This window comes from Fundulus heteroclitus, unplaced genomic scaffold (assembly GCF_011125445.2).
Source record: "Fundulus heteroclitus isolate FHET01 unplaced genomic scaffold, MU-UCD_Fhet_4.1 scaffold_192, whole genome shotgun sequence".
Lineage (NCBI taxonomy): Eukaryota > Metazoa > Chordata > Actinopteri > Cyprinodontiformes > Fundulidae > Fundulus > Fundulus heteroclitus.
In genome coordinates, this window is record NW_023396604.1 from 88,435 (window position 1) to 101,473 (window position 13,039).

General features: G+C 39.2%; 1 protein-coding gene across 1 annotated transcript in view; it reads left to right on the forward strand.

The window, feature by feature from the left end:
• Positions 1-13,039, forward strand: part of LOC105919948 (sphingosine kinase 1) — a 54,837-nt gene that overhangs the window by 20,891 nt on the left and 20,907 nt on the right. The window contains exon 2 of the mRNA XM_012855420.3: positions 5,624-5,773. Within this exon, the coding sequence (XP_012710874.2) occupies positions 5,624-5,773 (150 nt within the window). The remainder of the gene's footprint in view (positions 1-5,623; positions 5,774-13,039) is intronic.

Consider the following 13,039-nt stretch of genomic DNA (forward strand, 5'->3'; position numbering starts at 1 on the left):
TATTTAACACTCGGGCTCCTTGGCACAAGCCATGTTTCGGCATTAGAGCCGGCCGTTAATGAAGTCCAGTGATCCTGCTGATGCGGTAGTTTGAGCTTCTGTTTTAATGTGACTCAACCGCGCCCCTTTAGCTTGCTTCCCTTGAATCTGTAGCAGTGAGGAGGGGATTCAGGGATGAAGAGCAGACCAGGAAGTCTTCTTCACAGTGCGTGTTTTGACACTTTCTGAGGCCCGTTGGCTACATACTTGCTGTTGTTAATGTGTTATACTGTGCATCTTTAACAAGCAGCCTCAGTGTATTGCACCCTATAAAACATTTTTTATTGGTGGTAATATTGGAGTTTATTTGACTAACAGTGTTGAGTCATGCCATGTCTCCAGTGGTTTATTGCAGTTCATGGTGGAGTCTGTCACAGCTGTCAAATCCCTGCCTCCAATACTCACTTTCTGACAGTACTGAAGTTAAGATCCGATCATCCTAAACAAAATGCATCCCAGTTTCCCTTTCTCTCTCTTTACATCTCCTACGAAACTAAAACTTGACAGAGTGTGACAGCTCAATCTAAATTGCAAAATAGTTCAGGCAAGACTGGAGCAGTGTGAGCCCAACTCAGCATGCTGACATCTTGGCAATTTTTGAACAGCTGTAATCAAGTTTTGAACATCATTTGGTAGTCACAGACGCCCGTACGGTGGTTTGCCTCTCTGCTGGTACCGAGAGAGACATCAGTGAGAGTGACACGTGTTCATCATATGTCCGTACTGGAATGGATGCAACTCTTAAAAAAAAGTCACAGACAGGGATGCACTTAACAGAACGCTGGAGCTGATTTCCTTCTCAGTTTTCTTTAAAGCTTTGAGCCGCTGATAGCTGATCCCGATTTCTCTTTGACAGCTGTGAAATAAGAAAGAATACAGGAACATTATTCAAAATATTTTTTCTATCACGATGCAGTGAGTGAATATAAATTGTTTATATTATGTATTATAAGGATGAGAGCTTAGTCACTGCAAAACCTCTTTAGTCTAATTTCACAAAAAATATTTAAAGTTGAAATTTGAAACATTATTACGTTATGCTGGTTAATAATGAGATTAGCAATACTATAGCAGTCTGTGTGGGATCTGTATAAAGACTAGAGCCTTTATTTAACTCTGAGAAGTCAAACAGCTTGTTCCAGGACAGACAGATGTTGAAAGTTGAAGGGTAAAACAGGACAGCTGTGCAGTAATATGTTCAGCCTTCCTGTTATCTGCTGAAAGCCTTGCTCTCTATCACTTTCTCAGTGCCTGAAGGAACAACAGACATGTCTCACCATATAGTCCTGTTTAAAGAGCTTCTTTTAGCTCTGTTCTTTCTCTGACTTCATTTTCAGTTGTCTTGAAAATAGCACTAAGTAACAACTTGTACACCAAAGAGTGACCTGAAACACAGTTACCTGCTAATTTTACGGGGGATGTCTACTGACAACGTAAAAAAAAAAAATAGTTTCAAAATGACAATTAATTTGCTTAACCAATTTCTGTTTTAGCCTTCTGTAAAAAAAATGTTTACCAGAAAACAATTTATCACTATTTTTGTCCCCCCCAAAAAAAGAGCCATATTTAAACATTGACCATTATGATGGATTATATATAAAATCCAACAAAACAAAACAAACAAAAAAAAGCAGCATTTTCTATCAACAGAGACTTCCATACTTGAATGGAGCTAAACTTCCTACAGTGTGTTCTCATTGTACGCACCCAGAAAGCTATTATGGGGTCCCCTCTCATTTAGGCTGTTATTTCCTGTTGAAATACCTCAGTGGTAATTTTTCCATTAAGATCTGGGACAGTTCCCATGCCGTCAGTCGGAAGGGAGCAGATGAGACGCCTGTAATCACGGATCAAGTAAACATAGTTGAGGTGCAGAGGGGTGCTTTGCTGCTGTTATTCTGTTTGTCTTCTGTGCCTCTGCTACACCTTGTAAGGACGGTGATTCACTGCTCCTCAATCTCTCCGCCTTATCTCTACATCCAAGAAAAGCCGCAAGTTTTATTCTTTAAAAAAAAAAAGAGAGAAATAAACTGTCTAAATTTCCATGCGTGTGTTTTTGCTGTGGTTTTTCCACATACATATTTAACCACCAAATTAGCGTGCAGAGCGATATACATCAGTTAACATTAACGTCCACACCCAGCCCAAACAAAACACACAACACACACAGTATCTGCTGTCATGACAGCCTGCCCACCAAAATATAACTTTCGCTTGGTTTAGAAGTCTGTACTGGGTAGTGTTTTAAGTAGGCTTCCTGTCCAATCCTTAATTAGATATATGTTGGGCTTTGGCCCGCCGCCATGATGCCAGTGCAGCACAGATGTTGGAAGAGGAAAACCCCGAGCTCAGAGACGAGCCGATGGTGGAATGTCCTGAGAGGGAAAAGGCTGGCACACAGGAAGTGACATGACAGTTTAGGCGAGCAGGGCTGTTGTGTACATGATCACAGACACACACACACACACACACACACACACACACCAAGGTCAGGGTGTTCTCTCCCAGCTGCCATGCCAGCTGATTCATGAGGGCATCTCTGTGTGTTTCCCTCAGGAGTCCAGTCAGGAGTTTTTAAATCTGCTTTACGTCTAAATGATACAAGGAAATGTGATGCCTATTTTCCTCGTATTCATTCGTTCCTGCTGAGAGACGGACTGTATTGATTTGCTTCGATTCAACATGTAGTGCTTTCAAATTACATTGCATTAACGATGTTTTCAAATATTTGACTCGATTATCAGCAACATTTGGATTCATACTGCAGTTATGAATGGGTGGAAAATATTACTTACTAAATAGTTTATAGATATGTTATTAATTAATCTGCAAACGCTATAACTCATTCATAAGTGTTTATTGTACAAGGTAGTAACTTAGTCTGAAATGTTGAATATAAGCAACGCTAAAATATTATACATTATAACTACGGTGCATTAATGAAACCCCATTCCTCCTCCCCTTAAAGCAACAAACCTTTGTAAGGAGCATGGACGGTATGTTAAAGTCTGCACCTGTTTTACCTGAATCCATTACATACTTTACTTATGTACTATAAGATAACTGCCATCTTTTAGACAAAGAAAACCAAAAGCCAGGCAGGCTGTTGAGTCAACCTCAGGACAACCAAAGCTTCAGTGACTTTTTAGCGCGGGAACATTTCTTTCCTCTAACCTGTTTCTCTACATTCCTGAGCTACAACTCTGTAGCACCGTGGATTCATGGGAACTGGTTTTAAACCAGAGCTGCTGCACCTCAATTGTTTTTCATTTACCAGCTGTCAGCCACGTTATGATGGCTATTCAGTAGACGGCAGAACAAAGGCTCATCCCTGTCCACAAGGAATACCACTGCAGATTTTTGTTTCTCTCACCGACCTGAAAACAGAGCGCCGTGTGTGTGTGTGTGTGTGTGTGTGTGTGTGTGTGTGTGTGTGTGTGTGTGTGTGTGTGTGTGTGTGTGTGTGTGTGTGTGTGTGTGTGTGTGTGTGTGTGTACATCTCCTTCTACTTGTCTATAAATGCAGTGCAAGACAGCTCCTTATCCTCTGAATCGGTGGACCTGGGAGGGGAAATTTCATAAAATGTTGCTTTATGGTTTCTTACGGCAAATCATATTTGCTGCATCATCAAATGATTTTACATTTACATTTTGCTTTTGAACTAGTGTCTTGGAAACATTTGCAACTCCTTACTTGCATTGTTTCAATTCTGTTATGTTCAGTGTTTTTAATTGGTATTTTATGTTACAGACTAATGCAGAATAACAATCAAGTGGAAGTAAAATGATAGCTAGTTTTAAAACTTACATATAAAATTCAGAAAAGGTTGGTAGAATTTGTACTCAACTCAAATTACTTTGGATTGAATCTAGTGCAACCAGATCCCTTTAGAAGTTACCTCATTTCTAAATTGCCTGGCTGTTCTATGAAGGCTGCAGAGATTTGTTACGAACATTAGTGAACACCCAGCATCATGAAGACCAAAGAACACAGCAGGCAGGTCAGGCAGGACGTTATGGAGAAGTTTAAAGTGGGGAGGATCTGAAACAATATCCCAAGCTTGAAAGCATCTCACAGAGCTCTGCTCAGTCCATCTGAAAACAAAGATTTCAAGCCTGTTAAGAAATGGCAGCCATTTTAAAACTACATGTCGCATATGTAAAGTGTTAGGAGAATAAACAGGAGAATCAGGCTAATAAGCCCTGCAGAAGCTGCAGAGATCCACAGCTCAGGTAGCAGAATCTGTTGATAGACAACCGTTAGTTGTGCCCTCTGCAAATCTGGCCTGTATGGAAGAAAAAGCCACGTTTGGCGGGAACCCAGCTCCACACATGGCCACGGACACGGCCTCATTCCTGCGACGCACGGTGGTGGCTGCATCGTGTTGCTGGATGATTTTGTTCAGAAGGGACAGCACAGCTGCATCTGTATGGATAAGCTAGATGGAGCTAAACAGGGACACCCTGAAAGCTGCTGGAAGCTGTGAAATGCTTTAGACTTGGGCAGAGGATCCCTTCCAATATGTTACAGACCCTGAACATATCACCAGCCGTATTCTGTATATTGTTTTAGCTTTGCATCAAAGATATGATCAGTCCTTAATCAAGCTTTTTTCAAAAAGCGGTGTACAAATTGATCTGATAACGTAATCAACTGGGCCAGGGGAAATGCATCAACACATTTAATTGTTAGTGAGCCTCCAGGTCCCATTATCACCATGATGTCTGTTCTGTGAAGCCTGCAACACAGAACACAGGTTTCTATTTGAGTGGCCGTTAATTATTGTAACTTCTTGTTCGTCCGGTTTCAGGCATGACATTCAGGCTGTACTGCAGTGGTTTGTTCATGGTGTGGAATGTGTTGAAGGAGTCCTTTTGAGACGCTGTCATCTCTTTTACCCACACTTAACCAAAACTGATTAGAAAAGATAAGAACCCACATAAGTGCATATTTGCAAGCAGATGTCCACCAGTCCTTTTTTTGTGTCTCTTTGCTCTGGAGGGTCATTAAATGATTTATCCTGTCTCATATCTTGTCACGTCTCATTACTCAGATAAAAAGGACGTTTTTTAAAACAATCAGAGAAATTGCAACAATTGCAAACAGTTACAAAAAAATAATAACAATAATCTTCCATTCCAATGTCAACAATGGTTTGGTTAACATTCCATCCTTGAATTGAAATGCACTGGCATTCACTGCCCATCCATCTTCTGTATCCAATTAGCCGTTCCAGCGTCTTTGTTTAAATGGCCTTCAGACCGTCACAGGACAATGCAGACACACAGCGATGTTGCATGCACATCATCATACCTGAGGGAAATTCAGAGAAACCATTTACCCTAATAGGTATGTTTTTGGACTTTGGGAGGAAGCTGGAGTACCTGGAGAGGAGCATTAGCTGGCCAGTTGGTGGGGAGCAGTTATTACTTCCTTCAGAGATGAATTTCATTTGAAAGTGGAATGATAGAATCCCTGGCAGTGTGTGCCTAGGCACTTCCATGACTCTTTTGCTTTTTTCCCCAATAGCAGGGTGCTGCTAAGTGATTTGTTACATTTGTCTCTCCCTTTCTCTCCTATCCAGGGGTGTTGCTGAGCTCCTTGCCCCGTCCATGCCGGCTGATGCTGTTTGTGAACCCACAGAGCGGGAAAGGACAAGCACTCTCTCTGTATGACAACCACATCCGGCGAATGTTCAATGAGGCCGGAGTTATCCACACACTCATTATCACCGGTGAGTTGAGTTGTTGGCTCAAGTGCACACGCCACAGCAACAGTGTAATTCAAAACGAGAGAACCCAGCTTCCACATTTAAAGCCGTGACAGACAACCTCAGGTTGTTCTGGGTTTTCATCAGAAACATCCCTAGCTTCAGGGAACGTTGAACGCAGGAGAAAATAGTTCTCAGTCAGCCCGTCTAATCGTAGCCAAATTCGGTTCTCTTAGGGTCCTACGGGTTAGTGTCAGCAGAGATATGCTTCAACCCAGTTCAACGACGAGCAGAACAAAGCGGCAATACATTAAATAGAGTTCTGCCTCTTTTTCAGAAAATGATGGGGTTTTTTTTCTGCTTTTATTTTGCAACTGCTGTAAAGGGTGGGCTGACAGAATGAGGTCACGATGTCCCCCCGTCACACACATGCACACCCCACTCACCCATGAAAATACTAAAACGCAGCCACAACATGTTTATTCCACAGTTTATGCTAATTAATATGTGACATGACAACAACACACTGGTTCCCCAGTTCTTAAAAAAATTGTGCCGAGCTGAGTTTGGGATATCCAGCTATCTGTGTGCATTGCACTATCTTTGTAGATTTAGATATACCTAATACACACTATAAGGCTAATAGCCTCCAATGCTTTATGAAGTGTTGTTGCCCATCCTGAAGCGCTGCCAGCTCATTTTCCACAGCCAGCCAACCCAGGACTTCTACTGGCTTTTCACGGGCCACGTTGGATTTGTCGTTCTTCTTTTGCTGGGCCATTTTTTAAATAGGATAAAAACATATGATTTAAGAAGCTAGCACAGTTGTACAGTTTAGCTTCTATAATGTTAGAACCCAAGCTTGAGAAAATGTGAGTTTTCATCTCTCCAGATTTCAGAAGTGTTAAAGAATATATGGTCACATTTATTCACAGAAGTCATCAAACTTACCAAAAATCCCAGTGACTACCCGCGTCCACTTTTGTTTGACTGTTTCTCTGGATCTGTGTTGCAGTCGTCTCGATTTAATCCTCCTCTTGTTTTCATGTATTTGCCATCATTATGCAGATCAACTGCCTCTAACCCATATGCAGGCAAAGCTGTTATGTAATAAATAAGTGTACACACAGTTAGATACACTGATGTACAAACACACATTTATCAGAAACACACAAACATTAACACTGAATCCCTTTTATCCGTAATATGTTTTTATGTGATCTTTCATAGCCCAATGAAATTGTGTACTTAGTGATTTCTATATTATGCATTGATAAAACATGCGTAGTGTTCTGATCAATCACCATCTCTAATTACTCATTTGCAGACTGACTCTAGATGCTTTAATGCTTTTATTTCTGTGTTTGGTGTTGTATTAATGTAACGTCTATAAAGTCTGTCTTTCAGTACAGAAGAGGGTAATTTGTGGAATGAATAACAGTTCAAGAGACTCACTGAAAGAATAACAATAATCACAGTGGTTTGAAATTTATACAAAGAAAAGAAGACAAATTGATTTCTTTTTTTTTTTGTACCTGGTAAACCTGCAGAACACGTAGACTCCTGAAGTAAAAGTCTATGAATCAGCATGACCAGCAGGAGGGACAATTTGATCCTGCAGTAATTGTCAATCTTCTAAAATAAATCCTTTTTGCTTAATCTCTCCCAAATGACTCTGACTAATGGCTCACTGGAAGAGAATTAACTTCCCTGCCTGCCCCTGGCTGACTTCCAGAACAAATCTCTCTTCAACTGAATTAGATGTAACGTCTATCTCAGTCAACGCATCCTTTTATACTTACACTTTGAAATATCCATTTTTGCAAAATCACTTTTTTCAGATATAATCATGCTATTTGCAGAACAACACTTATAGAGTATCAATCTGATGATGAGTTGAACAAGTTCATCTTCAGAATCAACTGCCTCTAAAGCTAATAAGACACTACAACACCAAACTATCAATACTTAAAATGCTTTTAAGGCTTAGAAGAGCTTCACTCCTTGCCTAATGCTGTTCCCTTGTTCACACATAGGCATTGAGCGATGTGAGATTCTCACGGTATGAAAGCCTTGAGTAAAAATGGCCAACATTTACAGATTGCTTTCATTTAAATCAGAAAGTCAACACTTATTCCTACAGATGCTGAACAATGTGACATTGATTGGTCCTGATACTGATAATCTTGGTACAATATGTCTGTTTTTATTTCAAAACATATTTATTTTTGATACAAACCAAATGAAGAAAAACTCATGCAAAATGTATATTAAGAACATTTTAAATCAAAGGTTGAAAGGTTTTATTAGAAAGCGTAACGTACTGACAGTCTTCAGAGAAAACAAATCCACAACAATGGCATTGATGCAGTTGTCAGAAGAAATCATACAGGATTGACAAAGGGAAAATAGCAATAGGTGTATTTTTTGATCACAAGAAAGCATTTCATACTGTCAACTATGACATCTTACTAAAAAAGCTGTAGAGGTATGGAATTAGGGGGGTGGCATTAAAGTTGCTTAAACTGGCTACATTGGACAAAAGAAGCAGTTTGAACAAATCGGTAATCACAAATCAGCAGAAATAATTTGTGGGGTCGTATGGTGGAGAACTAGTCCATTTTGACATTGTAACTTTCACAGACCTTGACATCAGTGAAAGGCCCAGGCCAACGGATGACTCTAGGCCATTTTTAGGGGTGCTTCACTCCTAGATTTAATGTTAGCACCACTTAAACAAACTATCATGATCATTTTAGGAGAAAGCCAGACTTACAATATATATTTATACATAAAGACCAGCTGATGAACAATACTGTGTGAATGAGTAGAACATTGATGTTTGCATTAGTTTCTAAGGCTACGTTCACACTGCAGGTCTTTATGCTCAATTCCAATTTTTTTTTGTGAAATCTGATTTTCTTGCGTGGTCGTTCACTTTTCTAACCGCAGCTTTCCCTCCATTGACTGCTCTCCTCATTGTTGTCCGCCATGGGTGTCGTCTTTCTTCCCACTTCTGCATAGTTTTGCTTTTCAGTATAGTTGGTCAAATTAACCTTAGTTTCCCAGCCTGGCTTGTCAGCAGCTGCTAAAAAAATATTTCGAGTTGATTATCAAACCTATAGTTAGAAATAGAGATCAAGCTTTTCCTGGCCAATACCCTTTTTTGTTTCTTTGTTTGTTTGTTTTTTGACCTGAATAGCGACTTCCTCTTTTTTTCCCCTCAAGAGCTGCAACGCATAAAAGAGAAAAATAAATCTGTGAGTACTGTACAGAGCTACCTAAACTTTATCATTTTGTTTAATCAAGAAAAGTGCTTTCAAGAAATGCTGTTGGTTTATTGACAAAAAGTGGTTGAAGTTTTAATTTTATTTCATCAAAATATCAAAATAAGATTTTCCTATATTTTAAATGGCAATTAGAGCAAAAGGAAAATTTAAATGATATTGATTGGGTCTGATTGGCAAATTAATTGTCAGATCTCTACATTAATCAAGCTTTGTCCGTTGGTGTAGCCCTCCCTAATAGACACAGGTACTGATGTGACTCTTGGAGAAAATAAGTAGATTGAGTGCAAATCCTTGTCAAAATCGATACAAACTGACTGATTCACATTTGCCAAAGTAACTGCATGTGATATATCACATTAGAAAAACTTAATGGAAGCAGCAAAATTTGAAATAACTTCCTCAATTTCACAAAAAGTTTTTACGCTCGCTTGAGGTGGTCTTTGGTTTTTGCCAAAAAACAATTAATGCACAACAAAACAGGAGATGAAAACCCATTTGCAGAATAATTTCTGACGTTGCAAACATTTTCCTCATGAATGATCAGCTGTCCTGCTGTTGCCATGTTCCCAAATATTCCCATAATGCACATTGAAAGGCATTTGTTTCTCAACGTCTCTGGACTACAAATGACATCGCCAGTACAAGTTGAGATAATAAATACAACTTGCCCCCATAGCAACACATTCCTGAAAACCTCTTTCCTTTTTTTTTTAGACATGTGGTCCATTCTAGTTTGCAGCCTCTACTTCCTGTTTATTACAGCCATGCGTGACGTAAACTTCTGCCCAAATTATGCTTTGCGTAGCGTGGCCTGTTTCACTCCAAACCTGCAAATTAGCATAGTTAGCTTGCCCCAAACCAGTGGATCGAAATACGCCCAATTTGCATTTTGTTATTTGCAACACAATTTGCATGATAATTGGCTGGAAACATGTTTAGTGTTATCTAAAGTAACTGAAAATGTAGTAATACAGGATTAACAATAAAAAGGGCAGCACTCGTCAGCAGCATGGTGCACATGTTAAAACACTGGTCGGACCTGGTCAGCGCCAGACACTTCAAGGCACACCACCCAGTGACTCTTTTCTGACTTGCTTCGACCAGTCTGCGTCAATGCTTTTTGGTGCAACACAGGAAACCAGCAGCATGTCTTGTCTTGGCACAAGTGTGTATCCAACATGTCTTAAAGGGGCAAACTGAGGCCATCAATTGATGAGAGGTACAGCATGGTCTTTATATGGTGAACAATGGATGAATCTGTCATGAGTACATTTAGATTTTGTTCAAAACAATGATTTCTATACATGTTTTTTCCTTCTTACTTCTTTGGTGTCAGATTACGCTGCTTCAGTATTCTTTTTACCTATTCTTTACAGGAGGACCAACAAACGTATCTGTGTCTTTATTTCTAGTTGAAATGCAACAGGGTCTTCCCATTATTTCTCAACACTCTGTTTGAATATGTTTACATTTTTGAAAGACAAATAACAAGGCAAACCTCTCAAAGTTTTTTTTAGACATATCGTTTACCCAGAACAACCCAGTGTATCAACAGATTACGACCAAGCTTCACGTTGTGATCCTGTCTCGTTGGTCAGCTGGACATGGGATGAATTGCTAAACTAAGATACACCCACCTTTCACGTTTCCTGGTAAAATGTGCATTGTAATTGCCTCTGCAGTGGCACAGATGCAGCATGAGTGGTTGTTCTGCACACAGCTGGGAGTCTCTTGGATCCTTGGTTGTTGTGGCTGCTGTGGGTGCTGCTCTGTAGCAGCGAGGACGATGATTGCACCACTGGGGGTGCTCCTGAATACTGAGGACGTGTGTGTTTTCCTGCGTGTGTTTGTTAGAATATCCGCATACATAAAGCTGGCCTGGTGATGCGACTCCTGGGCAGCGAGGCTTCCTAAGATATGTGTCGGACAGAATTAATTGAAGCATGTAGTGCTCACTGGTCCAGATTCAAGTGTTTGATACAGATTTAAAATATTTATAGGAGGAGACATGTCCCCTGAAAGCCCCTCACTATGCTGCTCTTTTGTCTGCAATTCTGCCTCCTGTAGTCTCAGCTCTGTTGTTTTTGATGAACCACGGACTCTTATAACATATCATCCAGGATTGTTTAAAGTTCATGTCTTCCATGTTGGAGGTCTCTACCACGGTTCACAGGGCGAGGCTAAAACAATTATTGTATAAGCGAGAAAAACAGGGTAACGAGAGGACTTGAACTGACCTAGATATCACAAAAGTATGCAAGGAATCCATTTAAAAATGTATAAAGCCCCTGTTAAAAAGGAGCCAAGAGCAGGGAGCAGGGCCGTAACGTTGCTGAAAAGTTTGACAGCTTTTGTGGACAACTTTACAACAGTGTCAGCTGAAAAAAGGAGAAACATTGTAGTTAAACTTAGAAATGCTGTGAAAAAGCTCAGGGGCTAAAATGTTGGCTCAGCAGTCGTTAGAGTGACTTGATACTAATTTTGCACACTATTAGTTTCGTTATTTCAGGTTGTCATGACTGAGAAGTTGAAGCTGTGTAAAAGCAAAGACTGGAGAGTAGTAATTCTGTGGCTAATTTCCAGTCTGATACTGATTTTTTTTTTTTTTTTTTTTTACCATTTCTATGTCAAACGCCTGTCATTAGGAGCACTGAAAATATTTTAATGTTTATAGTAATAAAATGACAAAAATGCTTATCTCCAAAACAGCACAGAGTTAAAGAGCCCACCGTTTCTCCATATCTGAAAATCTACTAATACAGTAAAAGGCCTGAGGTATCTACAAATGAAAAGCATATCGAATTAAAGCTGATCGGCTTTATTAGAAATATTATAGCTCAGTAAGGTTGTTTTTTTGCACCCCTCAAAATGTATAAACTTTTTTTCCAACTAGATCCTTTTAGAATGAATAACAGCTGTGGTTTACTTAATGCTCATCAGTTCAGAGACACTGCAAGATCTTTTAGATGTTAAATTATTAATCCATGCACTGTCTATAAAGGTGCCATTTTGTGGTGAATGATCATTAATTCATTGGGACATCATTTAAGAGATGTGTTTATGGTAGAAAGGAAGATTTCATTAGGATCCAATTTTGATCTGAAAAGGATAACAATATGTCATAACTTTAGCATCTCTTTTTATAGCATCAGTAAAAATAACTCTGAGTGTATTTCATGTACAAAATACACTCAGAAAATTGGCCAATCGGAGGTAACTGGATTTCCGCTCAGTTTTCTTTCCCTTGTCCTGACCACAGTTACAAAAATGTTATTTATTTTATAAATATGTCTAACTTCACTAATGCATGAGAAAACCACAATTTCTTTTGTTTATTCACTCAGTATTTAATATAGATGGCACAATAAACTGTTAATATATAATGCTGTGCCTCTTTTTTAAATTCAGCGTACTGTTAAAAATGACACAGTCATGTTATGGAAAGACCCTCTTGATACAAAATAACGCTCAGGTTTTTAAGAAAACGTCTAATTAGATTAATAAGATCAATCAATTTTAGATTAACTCATTAATCTTAGCTTGTATACCGACTGGGTTTACTTAGTGGTAAAAAAACAAACAGATTTTTAGCTTGCATCCACAGAAAGTCAGATAGAAGATGGAAATGTTTAGCAGGCACAAGTGATTCGAACACATTCTACACAAAATGTTCTTTTATTCATTCCCAAAGTCCAAAAATCTAATAAAATGCTTGCTGATATTTAATATCAGCATGAAGAAAAGGCAGAGCTCCAAAACTAACTTAATACACAAACTGACATCCTAGATCTCTTTCCTGACGGCAACATTTTTCCAACCTTTACTTTAAACATGCATCCAGTTTTTCCTCAGCTCAGTTCTTTCTTATATCGACCAAACAAAGTTATCCTATTTTTTTATTACATAAAACTAGAAAATTGTGTTTTAGTGATGTAACCTGTTGTTTTGCTAAAAGCCAAAAATCTGAATCCACTCTCTGCTGTAGTTACTGTGAAGCAAC